This window comes from Corvus kubaryi, unplaced genomic scaffold (genome assembly GCF_017639235.1).
Source record: "Corvus kubaryi isolate FWS band 111438036 unplaced genomic scaffold, C.kubaryi_AGA036_p1.0 split1-37296, whole genome shotgun sequence".
Taxonomy (NCBI): Eukaryota; Metazoa; Chordata; class Aves; order Passeriformes; family Corvidae; genus Corvus; species Corvus kubaryi.
In genome coordinates, this window is record NW_024582075.1 from 18,346,418 (window position 1) to 18,373,486 (window position 27,069).

General features: G+C 40.0%; 1 protein-coding gene across 4 annotated transcripts in view; it reads right to left on the bottom strand.

The window, feature by feature from the left end:
* DOCK8 (dedicator of cytokinesis 8) overlaps positions 1-24,871 on the bottom strand; it is a 76,395-nt gene extending 51,524 nt beyond the window's left edge. Inside the window, exons 1-4 of one of the 4 annotated variants that reach the window (XM_042013016.1) lie at positions 12,014-12,206; positions 5,127-5,229; positions 3,818-3,957; positions 742-917 (exon numbers count right to left, since the gene is read on the bottom strand). In XM_042013016.1, the coding sequence (XP_041868950.1) occupies positions 742-869 (128 nt within the window). In that variant the 5' untranslated portion in view covers positions 870-917; positions 3,818-3,957; positions 5,127-5,229; positions 12,014-12,206. Of the gene's footprint in view, positions 1-741; positions 918-3,817; positions 3,958-5,126; positions 5,230-12,009; positions 12,207-24,374 lie in introns of those variants that run through there. The other 3 variants (XM_042013014.1, XM_042013015.1, XM_042013017.1) reach the window with 3 other exon arrangements.
* Between the last annotated feature and the right edge of the window lie 2,198 nt (positions 24,872-27,069).

A 27,069-nucleotide genomic window follows, 5' to 3' on the forward strand; every position in this document is an offset into this window, starting at 1 on the left:
GTATTTTGTATACAATGCGTAGCCTTTCTAATACCACATTGGACATCCATCTCCAAGGGATTTTCTCATTCTGAAAAATTCTTTTGCTCATAGCATGCCTGTTTTTCAAACCAGCTTAAATATTTGCAGGACCATAGAGCACCAGTGTCAACACATGCTACCTGTTTAATTTAAGCTGTTGAAAAAAGTTTAATTATTTCATCAACGTCAGCCTAAAACCACAAGTGACTTCTACACTAGAAATTAACACTCACACCCTCCCAAAACCTTGTGAAGTATGAACTGTTTCCTCCCATTTAATCAAGACAGGTACTGAGAAAGAGATTCTTAGTTATCTGATCAATGCCATGTAACACACAGCTGGCAAAAAACAAACAAACAAACAAAAAAAACCAACCCCAAACCTCAACACTGTGCTTGTTACATGATCAGAATCAATTTTCATCTCTGGCATCACAGCTGCAGGAATTATTTTTCATACCATCTTCCTGCCCTTCTTTACTCTTCTTCCTGGTCTATGCCCACCTCACTTCTGGCCTACCAACAAGCTTAGGAAATTGTGTAAATACTTGCTTAATTTTAAGTGTGCAAACAAGCCTAACAGAGTCAGTGGGAAAAGTTCAAACATTTGAAGTTCAGGAACTGTGTAATGGATGGGTGGCAGAGTAAGGTGTTTGGATCAACGTCTTCAAAACTATTTTTAAACGTGCAGCATTTCAGAGGCACAGAAACTCTCCTTACCCATCCTCTGGGACAGAGGGTTGCAAAGTCCTGCACTCTTTGGGTGTAAAGACAACATCCAGATCATCTTCAGGAAAGTCTCCAAGTTCTTGTGCTAGATCTAAGTCCAAGTTGTTCATCTGCGTCATCAGGAAGCCTTCAAAATCTACTGGGTCTACTGCATCATAGAAGGAAGGCTAATGAGAAACAAAGAGGCTTTTATTTTAGCAACAGAAGGTTCTTCTTGATAGTGTAATTTAGACTTACTTATTTAACAGTTGTAATTGTTTTTTTATTGCACAACAGAATTTATTATACAACACAAACAAATTTCTAAACTTCTAATGTAGAAACAAGAAAGGATATAAGGGAGGTGACCAAAATGGCAGCGATAGGCAGTGCCGAGGGACAGGAGATAGCAGACAAAACACACTAGGAAGAACAAGGCCAAGTCTTGGAAGTTACTCCAAGTGATGGAGCTAAGGACCAACTATAAGCACTGTGGCTGATGCCATCATGAAGATGCACTCATTTGAGGTGCTGTGCCTGAAAGACACTATTAGAAATGCTCTGTGCTTTTGACTGCAAACAAAGCTGAGGCCAATATATACTCAAAATCAGAAAAAATTACAATTTTTCATCTCTGAATGTTACTGGTTTGTCTATTATTTGGGTTCTTAATTTATCAGATTTGTCAAGGGTTTGTGCAGTGCTTTTGCAAACGATTACATGAACTACTAAAGCTAGTACTTAGGTATTCCCCATTTCTACAGCACATGGCATTGCACCTTGATAGACAGCTGTTGTATCTCATTACATTCAATCAGCCATTCTTAAACAGAAGGTCCAATCAGAACAAAGTTAAACAAGTACAAGCTCTATAGCTCATGCATGCTGTTTTTATCTGTTTTTTATCTGTTTAGTGTCAAAAACAGAGGCAGAAACTCTAGTTTGATTTGGTACCCAGAGATGTTCTACGTACAAATAAATGTGACTTCATGTATTAGAAGTGTATGTTATTCTATGTATAAATAAAACTGAAAATTATTTTACTTGCTATGTAGCAAAAAAAAAAAAACCCAACAAAAAACCAACCAAACAACCCTGTGTATCTTTAGGCAATGTCGTATGTGTCCAGTTGAGTACAGAGACTAGAATCTCTTCTCATTGATTTTCTTGACAAGTAAAAAGTACATCTAAAAACTACAGCTTTAGAAAATCTATAGGTTTTTTTTTCTGTGAGTTCCAGAAAGGCTGATGACACCTCAGCACAGTAAGAGTGAAGAAAATTAGTTGCAGCATTAGAATAATAGCACAGGAATAACTTATTTACTGGGAGGAAGAATTCTAGCAAGAACCAGCTATCAAATCATCCTTGTCTGTAAAGAGTGAGGACTGCAAATCTCAGATACCTTTCACAAGGCTGTCTTCTGAAGCTGCCAGCAAAAAGCACCTCTGAGGTGCTGTTGATGTGTTGTGGGGGAAAGAAGGCACCCAATGTCCGTGGTATTAACACACCTCCATATTCAATGTTATTCTGCCTATTGTTTCATCCAATATGTTCTTAAGCTTATCCTTATACTCCAGTGTTCTGCACAGAAAAAATCTGCAGGTGAAAATCAGCAGGTCTTCCCTCATTAATACTGAGTCCTGCTCATGCACGGCTTTCGTGGAAGTCAACAGGAATTTCACTGGAGCATGAAGTGACAGCAGCACATACCACTGTTATATCTACAACATCAGGAATTTTAGCTCAGCAGGACAATGAGAAACTTCTCAGTTTAGGAAACATGCATAGAGGCTCAACAATGGCAAAGTAACTCTGAACTAAAATGGCTCACACTTAATATGCCACATCAGCCGCAGTAGATAAGAAGATGTGTTAAAAACGAATAAGGGTAAATATAAGCTTTGGAACCTTTTTAGTGTTCTGGAAATATAGGTGAGGAAGTTTCTCAGATAACAAAAATCCAAAAACATCTTGCAGAAAGTGATGCATATTTAGAAGAATCATGCTGGAAACAGCTAGAAGAAGCAAACCAATTTAAACTTCTGAAAAAACCCCAGATGTGGTAAATACTCCTGCAAATACTGTAGTAGAGACCTTTGAACACAACCAAGTACCACCCCCTACTCCAGGTTCACCTTTTATAGGGAAACTATATTGGTCTTTACATAAATACAGTCTCTGAGCTCACTCCTCTGCCAGTACATTTAAGGCATCAACTGAATTATCAAAAATGTCTTTGGGAAAATTTTTTCCCTTTCTTTGCTCTTTTTAGCCGAAGGGGAAACCTAACATTACCAGCAAGTCCAGCAAATAATGAGGCAGCCAGACAAAGAAATACACTCTGCTGGTTTTCAGTTTAAGCACTATCGCTGGTTTGCACATACTGTAGTGCTGAACATGCCAGATCAATAGTTACGAGCAAATAGTAAACCTTATTTACTACTGGTTTTCTATTAATTATCAGCATAATATTCTTCAAGCTCACTTACTGTACTGCCAGTGGGTAAAACATTGCATTTTAGTATATAGATATGTAAATAGGTCTATATAGAGATTTGTAGATCTAAATATATTTAAAAATATAATAAATAATACATAATAAATATGAATATATATAACATATATTTAGATCTACTAAAGAAAGCAATTCACAGAAGATTAAAGTAAAACATAGCTTAAAGTATACAAAGGCATACTAAATATTTTCAGTTGCTGAAGATGTAATGTTTTGCATGCATAATTTTTGATTAAGCATTGCACTTCCTTTCAGAAATCACACTTTTCCATTCTGATAAGTCAAATCCATTGCATTTCATTGTGTCCTCTTTTTCTAGTTCAAGAGTTAACAATAACCTTTAATCACTAGAAATATGCGCTTTTGACTACTGTAAATTAGACACAAATGTAAAAAAGATAGTGTAAAAAATAAATGCAGATGGAGGGAAATGGTCTCCATAAAAACTGGAGAAACTTTTCAAAGGAAACAGAGAAAATGGTTTAAGAAGCCAGCACTCCTTTTCACACGTCATAAAAATGTGCAAAACAATTTTCTACAGAAAATGCCACAAATCATTACCGCAAACATACCTTTTTAAGGATGATGAATTAGAGGCATGTAGATTGTGACAGCACACAAAATGGTATAGTACTTGAATTCTACCAAGTTTTTGGCAGAACAAGTGGTAGTCTGCGTGCAGAAGGGACCTGGCCTCGTCAGGCGGAGTAACCTCAAGGAAGAAGTTAAGACCGCAGGCGCTTCAGATTAAGGAAGTGAGTAGTGGCAGGAGGCCCTGACACAGGGAGCAATGGCTTGCATCTAGTGTTCTACACTTTTCACAATCACTGGTGCACAAAGACTCTTCCTGCTTCTACTTATCCGGTCTCACAAAAATAATTAAAAATTAAAAGGGTAGGGACAGGGAGAGTGCCAAAATCGTAGTCAGTTTCATTTATGGCATAGTATGTCTGTAGAATATTTATCCTCCTGAACAGCAATAAAAAGATCTGTCATTTTTTCCCTTTGTCATAAGGTCAGTGTCATATGATCTGACTTCTTTAGAGGGTGATTACATGTGGAGGGCTGAAGATGATTTGGAGACACATAACAGTTGACTCAATTATATCTATGCCAATCGGGACATACTTTATTTCTCATTTAACATGCATATTCTACAGCACTGAAAAAGTCAGCATATTGTCCCTGCTGCTAACTCTGGAAACTATGTATTAAGTTGAGCTTGTTGAGCCTCTACCTGTCTTTTTTTTCTCTTTATTCATTGATCTGTGCTGGTTTTGGCACAGATACAGTTGATTTTTTTTCATAGTAAATATTACGGGACTATGTTTTGTATTTGTACTCAAAACAGTGTTGATAATAAAGCAATGTTTTCATTATTGCTGAGCAGTGCTTACGAAGAGCCAAGGCCTTTTCTGTTCCTCACACCACCCCACCAGCCAGGAGACTGGGGATGCACAAGAAGCTGGGAGAGGACATAGCCAGGATAGGTGACGCCAGCTGACCACAGGATATTTCAGACCATGTGGAGTCATGCTCAGTATATAAAACTGGGGGAAGAAGAAGGGACCATCACACAAAGCATTTACTTGAAGAAGTTGAATGTTTCCATCAGGGAAAGAATGTAATATATTCCAACACTTACTAATTAACTTTGACTCATAGTAATACGCAGAGGGACTGTCTATTCCAGGCTCCAAGAAACGTTCTCCTGCTTCTCAAAGGCATTATTTCCTCAGTTCACCAGAGAGTATTTTCTAACAGTTTCAGACAGAAGCCAGTGGAAAGCAAGACAGCTTAAGAAGATCACTTAATTTACCCTAAAACCATTAACTAATGTACATGCCAAACCAGTGCAAATTAGATAAACCCAGAACTTACCAGATGAAATGTAGAAAAGCCAGGGGTACTTAAGCTTCGTTGACAGGATTGTGCAAAGCCTGGTTGGAGAGTAAATTGCTTTCTTATTTCTGCAGAGGAGTGCCTTTAATTAAGCAGAGAAAAATCCTTATCATTACAATTATCCCCATACAAATTTCAAATGTCAGAGTTTAGCCAATTTAGTCTCCTGTCCCAGTGTTTAGAAAGGTATTTTGATAATGGTCTAGACTCCTCTCGGTTTGTAGTTGATGCAAATCTCATAAAATATTTGCAGTCGTATATAACTAAGATTCTGTCACTTTTCCAACAGATTTTCATCATTATATTGTAGCCCTCACAACTGGGAAAGGCTATGTGAGAAAGCACAACCTCAGCCTTAAGTGAAGTATGACTGCAACCTTCAAAGCAATACTTGCAGATTTACTTTCGCAAAGCAAAAATACAGGATAATAAAGCAGAGAAAGAAAAATGAACATCACATAAGCAAATATTTTAATTGATCAAGAGATAAAAACAAGACAGGACCACTCACTGAACAATGTAAACCCATAGTAGTTACACTACTAATGCAGTTTGCTGTGAAAATCCCAAGACGAACCAAAGAAGGAAATGAAAAATCTGCCTATACTGTATCAACTGAACATTTGAGGAAAAAACTTCTTAAGTGCTAATTAACTGATTTCTATGGGAGCAGAAAGAGCTCAGTACTGAATTATTCAGAAATCCCAGGGTGATAATAATGTATCCAGTCTGAAAATACAGCAGAGTAGCTTTGTCCTTTTTCATGGAAACTAATCAACTAATGCTTAATATGATTTAGAATAATCAGTTTAAGAATAATCAGCCATGAAATGGTAACAAAACGTCTACACTATATTTCACCATAAGTTTTCAGGACAAGACTTTTAAAACAAGATTCCAAGCAGCTTCCAAGTAAAAATAATAGCCTGCAGCCCACCAGAGCAGTCAAATGGGAAACTGGACAATACAGAGGTAAGAAAACACTCCCTTCCATATAAGAGTATTTCAACTCCAGCAAGCATTAACAGGCATCTTAGAATTACCAAATGCCACAGGACAGTTTTGCCTGTTTGGTCTGCACCTTTTCTCCTCTGTGGCCGCTTGATTCCTATGACTACTGTACCTATTTTGTGACACTTACAACTGCTTAATAAACATGACAAAAACCTAAATTTCACTTAATACATTTCTGCTCCTGTTAAGCAACAGGCACCTGACAGAAGATATTGAAAGTATTAGAGGTATTAGGCCTGATTTAGAAAATACAAAGCTGCATAAATGAGAGTGGTTGCTTTTAGGTCAAAAGGCCATGCCAGGTGTGAGTGTGACGCTGCTCCTATCTGATGGCAGCAGCAATCACAGATAGAAAAAAGCCAGAATTATAGAGAAAGTAAAGAGATCCATTTGGAAAAGAATTTTTTACTCATCAGTGGTATTCCAAGAATCAAAAATGAGATCTTTTAAAGGTTATTCAATGATTTCATAAGTAAGAAGCCATGTAGGGAAAGTGACTAAGTCTTTGCATTCCTGAAATTATCATTGACCTATTTAACAAAGAAAGGCTGCTTGTATATCAGGGTTATTGTTACTCAATTTCCCACTGCAAATAATCTCTGATAATGAATGCATGTACAAAACTCAAATTATTCAAAATTATTATTTTACTGCAAACTGAGTCAGTTTCTACCCTGTGCAGAAGTATCTGTTACTGATGGAAATAGTAGACATAGCAGCAGATGTAAAACCTGTGTTGCAGTCTGTTGCAGAAGTTGCTGCTGTAAACAATGATATAAGACATCTTTAAATTACATCCAATATGGGATCATCATATGCTTCAAAGAGGAAGTTGTATGAATTTTCAATATGAAAGAGGAAGCACACATATGGATGAAGGGCCAAATTTGCTCTGGTAAAAGCCTGGGCAAACTCAGCTAATTGAGAGCAAATACAGTTCTGAAGAGCACTGACAACAGTTCCAGTGTCTCACCAGTAGAAAGAACCTGCGAACTAAACCAGTTCAATGGATGACAAACCATGTAATTGTAATGGCAACTTTCAGACAAGAACAGTTCAGCTGACTGACTTCATGGTTTTGCTATGACTGAAGGAAGAAAGTACAGTAAGAATAACAGAAGACAGCAAAATTTGTTTGAACCAACTCAGAAATTATTGCCTAGATCTGCTAAAGGAAAGTCCCAACTGCTAAAAGACACTAAACCAAAAGCACAAGTTAACCACACCAACAGGGAGGAAAGGTGGGTGTAACAGTTAGAGATCAGCATGGAAACTTTTGAAAACTTGAGAACTAAGGTGGAAACAGAGGTCCTTCTAGACAGCTCTTTGATAACGCCAGAATAGCTGTTGTCTGTGACATGCCTTTTTGCTATTCTAACAGCTGCCTTGCACACTGTTGGTGTACCTTCAGGAAAATGGTAGCTCATTTAGTGCATGTCATGTCTTAGCTTTCATGGAGGCTGCAGTCCATCCATGCCTGGCTATACTTTTACCCTCCTTGTCTGCACAACTGGCCTATCTGATTCTGAGGAGAGCTTTACAGTCATCCTTGGCTGCAACAATGGTCTATCTATAAGCTAAAAAAGAAGGAAAGAAGGCAAATGGTTAAGGATAAATGCAAAGCAGTCACTGAAAAATCTGAGAAAAAATTCTGTGGTTTCCATTCAGTTGAAGCAAGGGGACCATGCAATTGCACTTAACATTAAAATGTACATCACCTTAGACATGCCTGTTTATTAACAGTCTGATGACGAAGTGTATGGTGGGCAACTAGAAAATGTGGACTGCAGTAAATGCTGGTCCAAAAAGTTTGACAATTATTGGTATGTTATTGGCAATTATTAGGAGATGATGAACAGCCAATATGGATTTATCAAAGGGCAGTCATGTAAAACCAATCTAATGATTTTCTGTGGTACTTTAACTGGTTCAGTGAGGCTCTTGATACAGTCCCTCATGACATGTCTATAAGCAGAGAGAGTGGCTATATGGAATCATCACAACTGGTTCCAAAATAGCTCACAGCTGGTTAATAAAACATAGTCAAGGCCCAGTCATCAATAGTTCAAAAGAAGATTGCAAGGAAATTTTACTACAAGAAGCAATTTCATTTTTCCTCAATCTAATTCCAGCCCATACTTTATTTTACAACATGGATGATGATATAGATAACATAGGACTAAAATCTGTGAATCACATCAACCTAGGAGGAATTGTGAGTATTTTAGAAACAGTCTGAAATCAGCACAGCTAGAACAAATAAAAATGAATGCAAACCTCTAAGCTTAGGAAGAAAAAAAAACAACAGCAGAAATACAAAAAGTGAAATTAACTGTCGAAAGAAATAGCCATGTCACAGAAGAGACACAGAGAGACTGTATGGGGACACTTACTGAAAGTACCACAAGTGAGGAGAAACTGACGCTATTTCTGTTAATATAAGCCAATGAGACATACTTGGGCTGATGTACACACTTATAACAACACAGAGTAAGATGCAATCAAATTTAAAAGGCTTCAAAAGATAGCAGTCAGAAGGCTAAACATTTTGGGAAGGATGACTCAGGAGGAAAGACCGAAAAAACAAGATGTGTCACAAAAAGGAAGACAGCATAGTCCTTGACTATGTAAAAGATAGAAATATGTAAAGAAAATGGTGAACAGTTCATGTCCCTAGAGGGAAGAAGCAATGTGCTTAAATTGAAGCAAGAAAGCTCTAGTAAGGTATTAGGAAGGAAGTTCCCACTGCAACAGCAGCAGGACACTGAAAGTGTCCTGAGGAAACTGGCTGGTGTTGTGGCCAAGCCATTCTCCATTATATTTGAAAAGTCAGGGTGGTCAGGTAAAATCGTGGTTGACTGAAAAAAGGAAAACGTTGCTCTCATTTTTAAAAAGGGGAGAAAGAAGGAACACAGAGGCAACTGCAGACTAGTGAACCTCACCTCTGTGCCTGGGAAGATCATGGGGCAGATCCTCAAAGAAGCAGTGTTAAGGCACATGCAAGACAAGGAGGTGACCCAAGGCAGCCAGCACAGGTGTACTAACGACAAATTGTGCCTGATCAGCCAGGTGGCCTTATATGATGGAGTGTCTGCAATGGTCAACAACAAAAGTCTTACTGCTGTCATACACCTAGGCTTCTGTGACACTATCCACATGACAGCTTATCCCCAGTTTGGAGAGGCATGGCTATGATGGATAGAGTATTCAATAAGGAATTTGCTGCATCTACACATCCAGAGAGTTGTGGTCAACGGCTCTTGTGGACCCTCCAGGTGGAGGCTGTTCCTCAGGGCTCTGTCTGGGGACTGGTCCTCTTCCGTATCTTCATCAATGACATCAACAGTGACATCAAGTGCACTCTCAGCAGGTTTGCAGATGACACAAAGCTGAGCAGTGCAGTTGACACAACAGAAGAAAGGGATGCCACCCAGAGAGACCTGAACAAGCTTGAGAAGTGGGTCCATGAGAATCTCATGAGGTTCAACAAGTCCAAGCACAAAGTGCTGCCCCTGGGTCAGGGCAGTCCCAGATATGAGTACAGACCGGGAGAAGAACTCATTGGAAGCAGCCCTGTGGAGAAGAGCTGGGGAGTTCTCCTGGATGAAAAGCTGGACATGACTGAGCAGTGTGCGCTCACAGCATACGAAGTCAACTGCATCCTGGGCTGCATCCAAAGAACTGTGGCCAGTAGGTTGAGGGAGGGGGATTTTGCCTCTCTGCTCTGCCCTTCTGCAACCTGCCTGGGGTACTGAGTCCAGGTGTGGGGTCCTCAGCACACGGAAAACATGGACCTGTTGTATCAAGTCCAAAGGAGAGTCATGAAGATGATCAGAGGACTGCAGGTCCTCTCCTACAAAGACAAGCTGAGAGACTTGGGGTTGTTCAGCCTGGAGAAGTCTCTGGGGAGACCTCATCACAGCCTTTTACTACCTTGATGGAACATGTCAAGAAAAGGGAGTGTGACTTTTTCTACAGGCAAATAGTGACAGGACAAAGGGGCAACAGTTGTAAGCTGACAGAGGAGAAATTTAGATAAGATGTTAGGAAGAAATTCTTTACACAGAAGGTGGTGGGTACTGAAACAGGTTGCCCAGAGGAGTTGTGGATGCCCCAACCTTGAAAGCGTTCAAGGATACACTGGATGGGGCTTTGAGCAACCTGGCCTAGTGAAAGGTGTCCCTGCCCATGAAGGGGAAGGTTGGATCTAGATGACCTAAATTTAAGGTACTTTCTGACCCAAACCATTCTGTAATTCAAAGCAGCCATCTGGTGACTGCATAGTGACAAGAGCCCATTGGCAATGTCCCTGAACTACCTGGAGAACAGCATCTGAGCAACTGCAACCCTTTCAAAGACCATCAATGGGACTCACCAGCATTAACAGCTCTACTGATCACTTATATTGACAGCTGTTCCTTTTCACTAGCTGAAAATAAAAAGGTGTGGATTTGGTGAAGACCTTTCCACAAAGGTCACTGCTGAATTCACAGTTTGTCAACATCACATGCATGTAGAAAGATAGTGTAAACCTGTAGAAAGATGGCAGATGAGAGAAAACTAAGGATTTTCTAGATTTTAGGTCTTTGGCTGAACCACAGAGCAAAGTAACATAAATTGGAACTCATTGTTCCACTCTGTGATATCTTGGCCCCTGAATGATGATGACATACTTCTCTGGTGCAATTCTTGAAAAAGCTGGAACTCACCAGACTTCCTGATCCACCCAGACAGGACTGGAGAGTAGCCAAATTAAAAAAACCAACCAAAACAAAACCCAGACCCCGAACTGGTGCTGCTCAATCTCAACTTCACCAGTGTCTGTCCCACAGGTAGACATAAACCTCCAGCAATTGCTAGCAAACGGGTGAGACAGAGTCTTAGTGTTTCACAAATACTCTCCAATGCAAAGCATACAGTTTGCATAATATATTAAAACAACAGTGTAACCAAAGTAACAGACTACACCTGGAGGTTCTTAAAATTAAATTCATCTTGTAGGTCAAATTCTGAAATGTTTCTCAGGGCAGAGCTCATTGAAGGATCCTGAGCTCGGAGATTTGGGTTATTAGTTGGGTCAAGATGAGGTATCAGAAAAGGAAGATAAAACAGCCATTTCTTTTCTCCTTCTAACACAGGTTAGATCTGTGGCTGAACACTGCTGGTTCTATAATTAAAATTATATGAATGCTTATAATGCATAAAGCAGATTCTGCAGTTTCATTGTAAATTCTGCTCAACGACACAGATCTTTGAAATATGTAATTTAAAAGCAGGCACAATGGGTATTTTGTTAATAGGTATATTATATGAAAATTTAAACAGAGAACAACAACTTAAAAATGAAAGAGAACGAGAACAGCTTTAAAGATCACCTATTAACTGAAAATCAGAAACTTCATAATAAAAAACCTAATTTTAAGAGTATGTTTTACATGCCTACTGGATGAAGTTCTCCAAAGTTACTTACTATTAGAGGGGAGGAAGAAAGAGTAATCCTTAACAACCTTACAATGCCTTCCAGCAGATTGAATTTGTCTTCTGCAAGAGTTGCATATGCAATTAGACAGCAAGGAAAGATGAAAGTAAGTACATAAATAAAAAGAGAGTACAAGAACTATCCCCAAAGACAGAAACATTCACACTTAAAGGTACACAGATGGCAGACTCATAAAAAAAATACTAAAAACTTTTACTTAACAGGTAAAATATACAGTCTTGGTTACATCTGACATTGACAAAGAAAATTCACAAATTGCTCTTTTCTGAGCCTAAGATGAAACTTCTCTAGCTACAACTGAAAACAAGCAACTAAAAAGCTCTAGAAGAGAAAAATGTTAACAATTACCTACCACTCTCCTTCACTCCCACACACAAGCACAAAGTTTTGGGCAATGATCCAGATCGTGAACTAGCAAATATGGGAATCTCGCTTAGATCTCCTGTTCTTACTGCCAGTGGAACTGCCTGTTTTTCTTCTAAGTTTCTAATTAGCCCTTAACGCACCAGAGCTCCACTTTGTTAGTCACTGTTTACAGCAGTGGTCGATCTGAACTGCTGCCGTTTCCTTGTAGGCTCAGGTAGGCTGTACACCCTCTAGCACACGCCCACTTTGGGGTCTGCCACATTAAGACTCTGTATCAGCTAAAGCAATAAAGATCCTATGAAAGATGGTTGAAATTTAACAACAATTTTCTTACAAAGGATGGTGTGGGAACAAAGAAAAAAATCTAGAAGAGGAAATAGTTGACTTCATTATGCTGTCAGCTTTACAAAGTAAAATGGGCAAGAGCTCAATTTTTATTTTTTTCCCAGGTCATGTATGATATTTATTCAGTGAAGATTTTTCTCTGCTTTTCTGTTTTGCTGTTTCTCCTTCAGGAAGAGACATGAGCACCAATAAAAATTAATTTTCTAATCCTGGCCATGCAAAGAAACCAAAAACTTATGATTTGGTCCTGATGAACAATGCTTTTATGCAGTTTTTAAGCAGTGTATGGATAATATGGAATACCTATGATATAACATTCGAGAAGACAACGTGTATGCATTGTTGACTGGTTGGCTCTTGCAATGAAAGTGGTTTTAGGTGTGAGATTTTATATGATAGTTTAGTGGTACCTCCTGGAAAGCAGAAAGTATAAATCAATTTCATCTGTCATCCTATTATAGACTTAGACTGGTCATGATAGTTTATACATGCCATAGAAAATCTGTAATTAATATCTCATTTGATGCTAATTAATTATGCTAACAGAAGACAAATATGTGTGTAAACATCAGAATTATTTTGTTGTACCCGTTGTCTTAAAATATACCAGCACACAGCAATATATACCCAAAGTTTCATTCTGAATGGATTAACCTCAATTTATCTAAGGACAATTTTGTTTGGCTCATAACACTCTCTGCTTGAAGTACTAAAGCTCACATTAGTGCCTTATTATTTTCTTTCATCTGAGATGTCTGAAGAAATGCATTTTAACAAATGTGCCCCTGTAAGCCTCCAGGACACCATACAGGTCTATATTCCATCCATTGCAAAACACTGTAGTTAGGGCATAGCTTTTTTTTTTTTTTTTTTTTTTTTTTTTTTTTTTTTGTGCTAAACTGTTTAAAAGTTTTCCAAAAGTTACATTCTCTACAATAACAATGATAAGAATAATGTTAGTTTACTCTTTTAGGTTTTTGTTTTGTCTGCACTGTTCCACCAATTCACAACAGTGATTATGAAATAAGTGCAAGGACTTAACATCCCAGCTCGTGTATTATCTGAGCATCCAAAAGGCTTCACCAAGAAAATGCTACTGTAATACTGATAATTTTGCAAAACCTGTAGCAAGTTTAATAGTTCTTCTGCTTTGTTCACTTTTTTACTAAGAAACAATTATTGATACTAAGTGGAAAAAGTCAGACACTAATAACATAATAAATAATATTAAAATAAAGACCATGTACATTTTATTTGAGGGAAATTTTTCTTTTTGCTCCTATAAGGCAGGTTTTATTTTTTTTATCAAGGTCAAGGTTGGTATTTTTATCAACCAGCAAAAAATGTGGCTGTCAACTTCAAATAAATTCATAATATATTCACAAAAGGGTCTTTAATACTGAGTACATGAAAAGCCAGAGGAGGAGACAAGGCAAATGGGACAGAACTGGATAATATGTGTTAATATATTGGCCCCTCATTTCCTAAGAACACAGATTTGTGGAGCTTCACTGTGACTTTTCTGCTACGGAAAACATGAGAATTTTTTTTTTTTCAGTCACGTCTTAAAACAAAATTTTCTTCTTTAGAGCTAAGTTGAACTAGAAAAAGTAGGATCACATAGTAGGACAATAAGCCCGAAAAAAAATAGGCCCAATTTCAAGCACATGAGGAGGTCCTGCTATTTCTAGAACAGGGAATTTTGATTCAACTTCAGCAGGAGCCAAAGCAGTATCTAAGATATATTTGAAAGCTGGATCTTTCGCTCACGCTCTTAAAAATAAGAATGTTCACATAATTTGGCATATATTAAAAACTATTGTTAAAAATAATATATTTTTGTATCTTCTGGTTGTCCTTGCATGTACAAATTTCATTATTAGATATTATACTCTCACAAACATATATGGATTATGCAAGACATTTTATATCGTAAATTACAAACTAAAATAGCTGGAAAATTTCAAGCTTGGAGAAATGTTACATTTTCCTCAATGTTCTAAATATGAGGTCTTGATACTATTATCTTTGTAAGGCTCAGATCAACTGACAACTGAAATAATATATGCTCTTATCCAGTTTACTTGACTTTAGGGAAAAATACTAATATTGAGTCCAGGTGTGCTGACTCTCTTATAAAAGATCTCCATTACTACCAAAGCTCAGAAAACTGTGATTCATCATGTGCAAGTATAATTCTACAAAACTCATGAGCAAAGGTATTAGGGACTTTTTGTATGAACTTGGCCCAAGAGCTGGTTAGGCCTGGGCCAATTTTCTGTAACTGCATTTCTGATGGCAAACACTTAGTATAATTGTGTTATCAGATAAGCACATTCACAGACTATATTTTTCCTACTGCTACAGACAACAGTAAAGTCTGGTATAGGTTTCTCAAATCAAATTTACAAAAAAGTCAAGTCAGAATAGAAAAAAGGACAACTTGTGCTCATGAACTGTAATTTTTAATGACCATAAAACCTGAAAATGGCAGAAGGTATAAAATACAACATTAAATATTGCTTTCTTGCTGGTTTTCACTTCGTCTTTGGAAACGAAAACTGTTTGGAACAATGAATACGAAATATTCATACACAGGACCTGGTGGACATAAACATGTTTCTTATTTGCATCTACATTTTCCTTTGGTAAGCTTAGCCTTTCCTTGACTATACAAAAAAAAGAGAATCTCATCATAAATTGCAGCCTAGGCTTCCCCATGCACATAGATGTCTGAAGTCTGGAGGGACATAAGATCTTAAAAAATTATTTTAAAATGCTTTTCCGAGCTTTTCTGCTCAGAGTTTGAAGTCTATTTCAAGCCCAGCAGCCATCTTCCAGAGAAAAAGCAAATATCCCATTACTCATGTAACAGAGATTATTACACCTGAGTTCAGCAATTGCACAGATATGTAAGTGCTGTATAATACTAGTCTTAAACAACTGTAATAGAAGATAGATGGTTATATTTTAAACCCTTTTTGAGTATTCAGTCTGAGTTAGAGAGCTTCCTAGCTGTAAATAACATCTGTCTCAACTGTAACAACAGTATTCTGCTCGCATGACCAACTGTTCTCTAAAGACACGGTTTCTACAGCTGCCTACCAGCTGATAAAGTGTACACTTGTATTATGGGGCCTATCTTTCCTGCATTTGTAATTTTTCACAGAGATATGGTTGGGTGGCAACCTCCTATTTAAGTGGCTACTATCACCTTGATTGTATGGCAGGCAGACCACTCCAGAAAGGGTAATCAATAACAACTAAAAGTAAGTCACTGTGAATAACCAAAGGCACCAGTACCCTCTGAAAAGTAGTTAAGAGGGCATTTTCTTGCTATTTCTTCTCTACTTCCTAAAAGTTAAAAATATTTTAGGCACAAAATGTTGCAATTTTTGCAGAGTATGCCAGAGGAAAGGGTTTTTACTCTTTGTGATGGACACTATGATGCCAAATGCAGTAAAAGCATCATACTGAATAACCTCACCTTTGAAAACAGAGGAGATACTTACAGGAATCTCTAACAAAAATATCAACTAATACCCTATGGCACAATCTAGACATATGATGTTGCTTTCTTCTTCAGCTTATTCCTGTAACTGATTTACAAGCCACTTCTGGTACAGGAGGAAGCAATATTCACACAGTTCCCTGTCAGAATTAGACACATCTTAAGGGCATGCACACAGCTTTGGACAGACAAACATGACTTTGCACATTGTTTGCTTTCCTTTTTATTATTTTTGCGCTTGAATAAAACATGATGGCTTGCAATCCAAGCCTAGTCCATAACAAAAGCTGCAGCAGCGTTTCTCCTTTCATGCAGTTGTCTGTCTTTGGCCTCCAGATACATTCTAGCTCATATGGTCTACAGCACAGCTTACTCCCAGATACCATTCAACAGGCTGTGTAAATGCAGACAGGCTTTGATATAGCTGATCTTAAATGCAGTAATTACCAATGCCAGAATGTGAGATGCAAATCAGCTGATATTGGTTTGAATTATACACAGTGACCAGCCAAAGAGTATACTGCCTAAGTTTGTCGTTTGCTCAAATGTGGTTGTAAAACTTTTTAGAAGTACTGCACTGACATAGATTTAATCCAAATTTGACTGCTCACTGGAAACACCTTAGCAAAGGCAAATGAATTATCTTTAGCATAGACAAAAAGATAACTTCTCAGGGATTAGGAAGTTACCTCTATCAATTTAGAGCTATTTACAGTAGACTGGATCCATCCCTATCCTTTAATATTCTTGACTTTGTGGTAGATTTAGAAGGTCACTATTCTTGCAGTTTACATCTCTCCCTTGGAGTGGAGGAGTACCTGTAAAAATGTCCCAGAAGATGAGACACAGGACAACGTACCTAGGGAAAGAGCCATCTGAGGATTTTAATAGCTACTTAGTCATTCACATGCTGTGAGCACTTGTAATTGATACAGCAGGAATGAAACCTTCTTATCTTTTCTGCTCCCTCAAACTGCTTTCATTTCAAACAGTGGGCAGGTGCGAAGTAAAACATCTATGTGCAGAAGCTGCCGTGGGGACTGGTCTTCATGAGTAGCATATGAAGTTGCAGAGCACCCTGTCTTCTCTCTCTTCTCTTCACCTGCATTAGAGCCATGTACAGTCTATTCCTTATGCTGAATACAAATCCAGAAGACACCAAGACAATGATGCTACAACAAGCTAGGAGATAACAGCTTGGAGTAAAGAGATGGGGTTCTTCATCTGTCTAAAGTAATAATGCCTAAAGCTGTGAAGTATGAGCTGGATGAGCAGACAGTGAGTTGGACTGAGAACTTCCTGAACAGTTGGTGATGATCAGTGGAAAGAAGTCTAGCTGGAGGCTATGAAGCAGCAGTAAAACTCAGGGGTCAATACTGGATCCAATCCTGATTAACATCTTTGTTAACAATCTGGATGACAGCGCAGAGTGTACCCTCAGCAAGTTTACTGATGACACAGAAGTGGGAGGAGAGTGAAGCATGACCCTCTTGATGCACCAGAGGATCATGATGCCATTCAGAGAGAACTCAATGGGCTAGAGAAATGGACTGATGGAAACCTTTTGAAATTCAACAGGTGCAAAGCCTTGCACCAGGACCATCACCATGCACCTATATATGCTGGAAGGCACTGACCTGGAAAACAGCTTTGCAGGAAAGCATCAGAGGTCCTAGAGTGTGGAGATCTGTTAATCCATTGCTTTTCCGATTTCACATGTTCCCCCTGTTCCCTGCCCTAGCCCTGGACACTCCCTCGGTTTCTCCCTATTTGCTCCTGTACCCCAACCCCGCCCAGGGACTGCCCCTGACAAAAGCACCCCTCACCCAGACCTCCTTGTGTCTCTACCTCTGATCATCGTGGGGGAGAGATGGGATTAAAGCCATCTCAAACGCTCAGGAGAGACTCTTCTCTACCTTCTTTACCACCACTGCCTTGTAACACTGCTGGCTGCCAGAGCCAGATCGTGGGGCTGTCTGAAATGGACTCTGGGATGAGACTGCTCGCATGCCCTAGGAAACCCTCGCTGAGCTCTCAGGCAGCAGCAGCCTGCTAGGCAGAGTCCAGTGGTTACAACACTAGGGGACCATGACTGCATTGGTACCAGGAGACTATGACTTCTGCAAAGTTGAACATGAGCCAGCAATATGCCCTGGTTGCAAAAAAGCCGGATGTTATGCCAGGGTGCACTGGGCAGAGTATTGCCATCAGGCTGAAGGAGATGATCCTTGCCATCCACTTAATGGTGGTGAGACATGCCTAAGTTCTGTGTCCAAGTCTGGGTTCCTCAGTCCAAGAGAGACATGGACATACTGGAGAGAGACCAGCCAAGGGTGACTAAGGTGATGAAGGGACCAGAGCATCTCTCCAGTAGGGAAAGACTGAGACAGCTGGGACTGTTCAGCCTGGAGAAGGGAAGGCTTGGGGGGATCTTACCAATTTATACAAATTTCTAAAAGGATAAAGAAGATAGAGCCAGGCTTTTCTCAGTGATGTACAGTGACAGCACTAGAGGCAATGGGCCTGCCCTGAAACTTGGGAGATTGCATGTCAAACATTTTTTTTCCTATGAGGGTGACTGAGGCCTAGCACAGATTGCCCAAAGAACTTGTGGAGTCTGCCTCCTTGGAGGCCTTCAAAATCTAACTGGATGTGATCATAGGCACCTGGCTCTAAATAGCCCTGCTTGAGCAGAAAGGCCGAACAAGATAACTTCCAGTGGTTCTTTCCAACCTCAACTATTGTGTAAATCTGTGAAAGAATTGAGCAGATACTTTGCTCAGTTTATAATCTATCCCTGTAAACCAGAAATGGGAGATAAATGCTGTGGGCAATTGTAAAGAAACACATGTTGTAGGCAGCTGAAAAAATTGAACGAAAGATGAAAAAAATATAGTGATATTCCTGTATACTCCAGTATTGCTTTCCTATATCCAGATTAAACATTTTGCAAACAAAACCAGTATCCAGGAACAATGCTAGTCAGCCTTACCTCAGTGCTTGGTAATATCACGCAACAGATTCTCCTGAAAGCTATATTGAAGCACATGGAATACAGATAGGTGATTAAAGACAGCCAACATGACTTCACCTAGGGCAGATTGTGCTGGACTCATCTAGTGGCCTTCTACAATGGAGTGACTGCATCAGTGGACATGGGAAGAGCAACTGGTGTTACCCACCTAAATTTCTGTATGGTACCCCACAACTTTCTTATGTCTAATTTGGAGAGACACATATTTAATGGATAGAGTCTTAGCTGGAGGAGGAACTAGCTTGATAGCTTCACTGCTTGATCTGCAGTGAATGCGCAATGCCCAGCATGGAAGTAAGTACTGAGTGCTTTTTCTCAAGGGCAAGTAGAGCGAGCAATACTACTTAATAGCTTCATTAATGACATGCGTGGTGGGGGACTGGATGCACCATCAAGCTGAGTGCTTCAGTTGATTCACTTGATGGAAGGGATCTGTCCAGAGGGAAGGGACCCTGACAGACTTGAGAACTGGGCTCATATGAACCTGATGGAATTCAACAAGGCCAAGCACAAGGCACTGAACGTGTTCAGGGCAACCCCCAAGACCCGTACAGATGGAGAGATGAATGAATTGAGAGCAGTTGTTCAGAGAAGGAATTGAGGGTACTGATGAATGCAAAGCTGGACATGACCCAGCAATGTGTGCTAAGGCCCAGAAAGTCAAATGTGTCCTGGGCTGCATCCAAAGCAGCGTGGGCAGCAGGGCCAGGGAGGGGATTCTGCCCCTCTGCTCTGCTCTGCTGAGACACCACCTGAAGGGCTGCATCCAGCTCTGGGGTCCCAGCACGGGAAGGAAATAGACCCCTTGGAGTGAGTCCAGAGGAGAGCTGAAGTATCTCTCCTGCGAAGATGGGCTGAGAGTTGGATTTGTTCAGCCTGGAGAAGAGAAGGCTCTGGGAAGACCCAATAGCAGCCTTCCAGTACCTAAAGGGGACTTGGAGGAACTAAGGGGAGGGGCTCTTTACAGGAGCCTATAGTGACACAACAAGGGAGAAAGACTTTAAAGTGAAAGAGGATAGGTTTAGATTAGCTAGTAAGAAGAAATTCTTCACTGTGAAGGTGGTAACACATTGGAACAGGTTGCCCAGAGAAGCTGTGGATGCCCCATCACTGGAAATGTTCAAGGCCAGGTTTGTTGGGGCTCTGAAAAACCTGATTTGGTGAAAGATGTCTGTGCCAGTAACAGGGAGTTTGGAACTACATCATCATTGAAGGTCCCTTCCAATGCAAACCTTTTTAGAGATCTAATATGAAAACCTGATCTTTATATCCTGTACACATGAACTCCATGTAATTGTCCCAAGGATTTAAAAGAATAATCTCATTTATTTTTGTGGAAGTCTTAGAAAAATGCCCATTTACTATAAACTGTTACTAACATTGCTATACCTAACATATGAAATACATACATCTTACTTTTTAAACTGTCACATTTCATATTCTGTGTACCAAATACAAAACCACTACCATTTCACACATGTATGCAGGAATACACTAGATTTTTATATTTACTACAGAAACCTATTTTACATACATAAGACTGAGGTCCTCTCTGCAGCTTATTTTATATATTCAGAGTTTGTGAAAAGAAAAAAATACTGAAAATAAATAGCTGGGTGTATACAATGGAGTCTGGTCAATGCTTTAAAGTAATTAACATCTTATTATATCCATATAACTAGGGCTTTATTGAAATTCAATCCAAAGATGACAGCCTCAGGCCCATAAAGGGGTTGCATTGAACAGAAATCTATTATCATAGTATATAGGAAATTATCTGTTCTGCCACTAAGATAATTTTTGCACTGTACTTGACTCTTCCACAACACCTTTTGTCATTTAGGGTAAATTCTTATGGGTCTTCAGACCTGAAACTCTGTACAATATAAGATTTAAGCTGACCTTTTCCTTTAAGGTAAAAATAATTTAAATGTATTTTCATCATTAATGTAAAATGGAACTCCTGGTACAATTTGAGAATTTTGTACGAGTGTGACTTTTAATGTAAGCTTTTAAAAATTTGAAATCTTTAGCTAAATTATTCCTTTAATATTGGTAGTGTGGGTTTGTTGTTCTTTTTAATATGTCTATGCATGTAAACTCATCCTTAAGCACATCTTAAAATTAGAACAGGAAAAGCTAACTTTGTTTCACAACTGGGAAATTTCAGGGACAAGGAAATGAAATTACAAAAATGAATGTTGAAAATTTCTTATGTAATACTTGTGAAATTCAGACAACAGTTGTCTGTAGAGGCAGTTGAGGAGTATGCCTATTGGGAGGGTTTCTAATTGCAAGAGTCACATGACTGAAAGTTAAGTGAGATGTTATGGACCTGTATTGCTGTTCTTGATAACCTTCTGTTTTGTAATTTGTGTGTTGAAATGTTTTGAATGTATACCATTGGTGACCAGGGCCCCAGATAGGTGCTTAAAGCACAATTTTCTTCACTTGAAGGCAAAACAAGTAACTACTACTGCAAGACCTATGTGAAAGATAAGTCAGTAAATTGCACTAGCTAAACAAAAAAAAATAATAATAGAAAATCTCTTCTGTGTTTATTCTAACACTGAGACAAACTGACTAAAATTCAGCTTTTCTGGTCTCTGAAACATACACTGTTCAGCTGGTACATATTAGAGCCCACATTTCTAGCAATGGTGAGTTGTTTTTTCCTCAGTGGTTTACAAAATTATTTTTCAATTTACTTGATTCCTGGGTATAAATACCGTGATTAGAAAGTAGACACACTTAAATTGCACAATCCAGATATCTTCTAATTACTATCTCGAATTAAACTCAGCAAGGATGATATGGCTTTCTGTGTCCCATGCTGACTTCCAGCTGCCTAACTTGAGGGACACTAAAATTTTTTTCCTTCACTTTTACATATTAAATGAACATTATTATTCATAAAACCTATCCTATTAAAACAGAAGGAACTACTCACATACATGCATTAAAAACATATGTGCAAGTCTTTGCAGGATTAAAAAAGGCAGGAAGCAACAGGTTGGGGCAACAGACACCAGATTAGTGGAAGGAAGAATTAAGTGATAGGAAAACATGGTTACGTGGGCAGGTTGCATACAAGAGTTTCAAGGCATTTGAAGGCCTGCTTTTAAAGTTTGACCTAGCTCTAAACAAATGTGTTGCTTGTCATGTTCCTGAAACATCTGCAACTCCAGTGCCCATGAACTCACACTAAATTTACATCATAATGAGACCACTAACACATTTTGTATCATGTTATAGCTAATTTTTAACAGAACAGAGTTCATAGGGTTGGTCAGATATCTATCATGGCTCACCAAACACACCAGGGTACACCTTATGTTAGTAGCAGGGAGGTGGCTGATGTTTAGGCAGAACAGAGCCTAAAATTCTGGTGGTCCTCATAAAAACAGTATATAGTTTACATAAATCACTGGCAGGAGAAAGAGTGAGAAAAAAAGTGCAGCGTTTTGCATGCAAATTTGTAGTGAATGCAATGTAACTATAGAGGCAATGTACTAACTCCTGTAAATGATGCCTTGTTAGTAATGTCCAACTTTCACTACAAGTTGCAATTTGAAGAAGTCATGAACTCTAAAGAGAAAGAAACAAAATTTTACAGCTGTAAATTAGCCTTTTGTGTACAGTCAAGAAAGCTAACACACTGACCTATTATTCCTCTGATTTTGAAAATTACTTAAAAAAAATCCAAACACCACATAAAAAATGCTTCATGCGAATATCTACCACTCTTCTGTCAGCAGAACAAACTGCATTGGAATCATGTAAAAATGTCCTGCTCCTTTTGAAGAAAGGGAAAGAAAATACCCTTCTAGAAAGTATCTACTGTACTGATAAAAGAGAATAAAGTGTAAGTGTAAAAGAGACTATCCATGCTCACAAAATAAAAAGGCAAACTGTTAAATCAGAATCATATTCAGAATATGTTTATAATACATTTCAACATTTAACTTGCTATGAAAAATACTGAATATCTCACTATTGATTCAAAAGAAAAAGAAATAAAAAAAATTATAACAGTAATTTAATTTCACAACAGTTCTTACTAGCAAAACTTTTGTAAACCTTTGTGAAATGAAGCTGAACTAATTGTTATGAGTCCACCACTTTGTAAGGCTTTAGTCATAGAGATGAACAGTGACCATCACCACAGCTAGGGAAAGCTGCCAAAAAGCTGACCCTAAAAATAGGAAGTAAGAAAATAACTCAAACCCTGTAAATATCAGCTAGTTATGATTTCTGTTCAAGCAAGTCTCCAAATGATCAGGAATTGTGGTAGGATCCTCTCATGAGCTGCTCATCTGATGGCCTCCAAATACAGTGTCTCACTCTTGTGAATATTCCACCATAAACTTAAAATAAATTCCCAAAGGATACAGAAAGGTACACTTATGCATATTCTGCCATGAGAAAGGCACATCACAGAGGAGCTAATTTTATCCTCCCTGACTGCAAACCCCATGTCTTCCAACAAATTGCTGAGGAGGTGGAGTTTCTCTGCATACTTTTCTCTCTGACACAGAGACTTATCCTCAGTTTATATTGCCATTATCCTATTTGTTCTTTTATGTGTCAGCAAACTCGGGTACCTGGTACTTAGATCAACACCCTGGAAACACAGTTTTTGTCTCAGATGACAACACTCTTGAAAAGGAGGCCTGTTTTTTCCTTTAACCTAACAATATCAAAATAATTGTCTTGGTTTCTTACTGTCACCACAGAGCACAGTCCAACTAAGAGTCAGCACTTCCCTGGGAAAAGACACCAAAGTCTATCAGACAGCAAGTTTAGTCTCAAGAGTATGGTGTTCCAACAGCTGAACTCTAATTTATTTGGTTCAGGGAGGGAATGTGGGAGGTAGAGATATTTTCAGTCATCGGGGGATTTTTCCTTTTCATAGATGAAAGAATGAAAAAAAAAAAAAAATCCCAGGGATGTATGTCATTGCAGTATTGATGCCCTACATAAACTCATCATTTCCCAGGAGTGCTAATTTAGAGGGATCACGTAATTTTGCCACTTCTTGTGAAGGGGAACCCCAATCTCCTGCCCCGTCGACACTGAGCAGACCCTCCAAAGAATTCGGGACTTCTTCGGACAGAACAGATGGGGAACAAATTCCTGGGGTGAGACTGGACGTCACCTCCTTGCCAGAGGACACGGACCCACAGCCGGTTTCGTCGGAGTACGCTTCATCAGGGCAAACCTTACAGCAGAAGTGCAGCCCGGGTCTGCAACTCCCGCAGGCGCAGCGGGCGGCGGGGAGCGATGCCCGTCGCAGGCTGGCTGCCCGGCTATCGGGAGCTCTCAGATGGCTCTCCGCCCCGGGGGTCTCCAGGGGAGGAGCCGTGCCGCCCTGCTCCCGCCGCCCGCGCGCTTCCCTTGGCCGGGATAAGACTGGCGAGGGATAGTTGCCGGGTACGAGGAAAGGTGCTTGCTTACCTGTTGATTTTCAGGGCGAACGCCCTCCTGTCTGCGGCAGGTAACGTCGCCATACGGGCGAGCAGCCGCGGGTGGCGGCTGCCGAGGACGGAGGCTGGCTGTACGCACGAAGGGCGGCTTTATTTCATTTATTTATTTTTCTTAATTGCATGCTCCGGGCTAAAAACCCGACGATCCACTGACAGCTCTGGGTGGCAACTTCCGCATTTCACCTTCCTCACCGAAATTGGCCGGAGTGGGAGGGATCTGTCCTAGAGCACAGCAGGCTGCTCGCCCTGCCGCGTCTGCCCCACCACCAGCAGCGCCCAGCCCAGCGTCCCGGGGGCTTCCGCCGGCTGTACGCCTCGGCCGGGGCGCCCACGGGCACTGGGGGACAGCAGGAACTTCCCCTCCCTCTTGTACAGAGGCGAACCCCGAGCCCGTGGGCATTTTGGAGGAAAGCAGCGGGCGAGGCAAGCGCTTAGGCACGCACAGGAAGGGAAGGCACCGTGTCCATCTGAACGCGCACAGTTGCGGGAATCTCTGCGCATCCCTCACGACCTTTTTCTTTTGGAAACCGCAGTGCGAGTGTCAGACACCTCCCCCTCCGCCCCACCACAGCCCCCACACATACACACACCCGCCGGGGGTCGAGCGCTGCTCTGCGGGGGCGGGCGAGGAAGTAGCGGGTACCGCTGCGGACCGCTGGCCACCGCCGCAGCCGGACCGGCCCCGGGTGCCGATGATCCAGCCCGTCCTGCCAGGCAGGATCAGGCGGGGCAGGCCTGAGTAGGGCTGCTCGGAGCAGGGCAGAACCGCGCCCGCTGCCTTCAGGCATCAGAGATAGCCAGGGGCCTTCCTTCGGCCCCACTAGAGCAGGGATGGAGCTGTTCCGGCACGGAGGGACAGCAAGTTGTAAGAGGTAAGTACATGTCAGCTCTTTACCTGGCACAGTATTTTGCCAGTACACATGTGCACTCAGGATCTATGTTTCCCGTACACCTAAACTGTATGTGTAAGAAAAACTCACGGGTACCAACACCAGATACCAGCTCAGCTTGGCACAAAGCAGGCCTCACTGGTGTTCTGTTTACCAGCACTTACAGGTCAGCTTTTAGAAAAGGCCATTTTTATTAAGTATCTCGTGGTTGTGTTACAAAATTATGTTTCCTGATGGATATTTTTCTTTCTGCCTTGATGCAGTTTTCATGGCTTCTGCGGATAAGGAGAACTCAGCCTTCATTTGAAAGGGGAAACAAAAGCCAAACATGGTTTCTACAGATGAATTCTGAGGTAGTAGAGGCAATTCAGTTTTAGGTTGTCTTGTTTTTATTAAATCTGTGCTTTGATGGCAACAACATTAGGATTCACCTACTGGAAGGCAGTCATAGCCTATCTCTCCATTCCCAGTAAGCTGGAGGGAATCTAGAGGAAAACAGTGGGATATGAGGCAAGGAACAGAAGACTGTCAAACACTGAAGGCCTAAAATTTTCTACTAACAATTACCTTTTTCTTTGTAGGATTCACCATTCTTCAGAGTACTGTTAAGTATGTGTGGTCTCAAATATGAATGTTAACCTCTAGGTTAACCTCTGGCTAAGGGCCCCTAGGGAAATGTAGAGATGCTGAAGAGGTTTAAGAAAAAGGAAACAGGGGTAAACAAAAAGACAAAAATTGAAACAAATATGGGTATCTTTTTGGAAAAAAACCCACAAGGATCTACAGCAGAACAAGACCTGAAATAGTTCAAAGAAACTCACTAAAGAAAATACTAAAACTACTATTAATAGGATGTTGTTACCTAACAAATATTTGCTTTGGGAGAATAAATTGGACACTTTATTGCATGGAACTTAACTGCCACACCCATCCTGTCTTTACGTCACCAAGATAAAGCTAAGGCCACTTACCTACATGTAACTTGAACTTAAATATCACTTAGTTACAAATCACTGATATGTAGCTGTGGTCTGACATGTATTGGTGACAAGAAAAACTTCTGAATGCCACAGATACTGGCTCTGGCAAGACACTACCTCACTGAAGCTACAAAAAAGGAGTCCAGGCTTCATTTTAGTAGCTCATGTGACATGAAATAGGACCTTCTTTGATTGCCAAGTCTTGCTATAGAAATAGAGCTAGCAGAAATGCAGATAACATACCAATGTGCACAAATACATCCATTTATTAATGATACAATTGTTTATTTTGCAGCTTCATACATTCTTGGTAAGCATGGACAAAACGATTGCTCAGAAATATTTTGCCACATGCAGGAAAAAAAATGCCTGAGGAGAAACACAAAAGTAAAGTTTCCAAAACTTTATAGTTTTGGCTAGTATATATATATATATATATACATATATATATATATATATATTTATACACTGAGAGAGAGGGTACTGTCATGGTTTAACCCCAGCTGGCAACTATGTCTCACACTCTGAGCCAGTGGGATGGGGAAGAGAGAACTGGAAGGATAAAAGTGAGAAAACTTGTGGGTCAAGCCAAAGACAGTTTAATAGGGAAAACAAAGGCTGCGCACATAAGCAAAGTGAACCAAAGAATTCAGTCACTGCTTCCCATGGGCAGGTGGGTTGTTCAGCCATCCCCAGGAAAGCAGAGCTCCAGCATGCGTAATGTGACTCGGGAAGACAAATATCATCAGTCATAAGGCCCCCTTCTTTCTTCTTTCCCCCAGCTTTCTATGCTGAG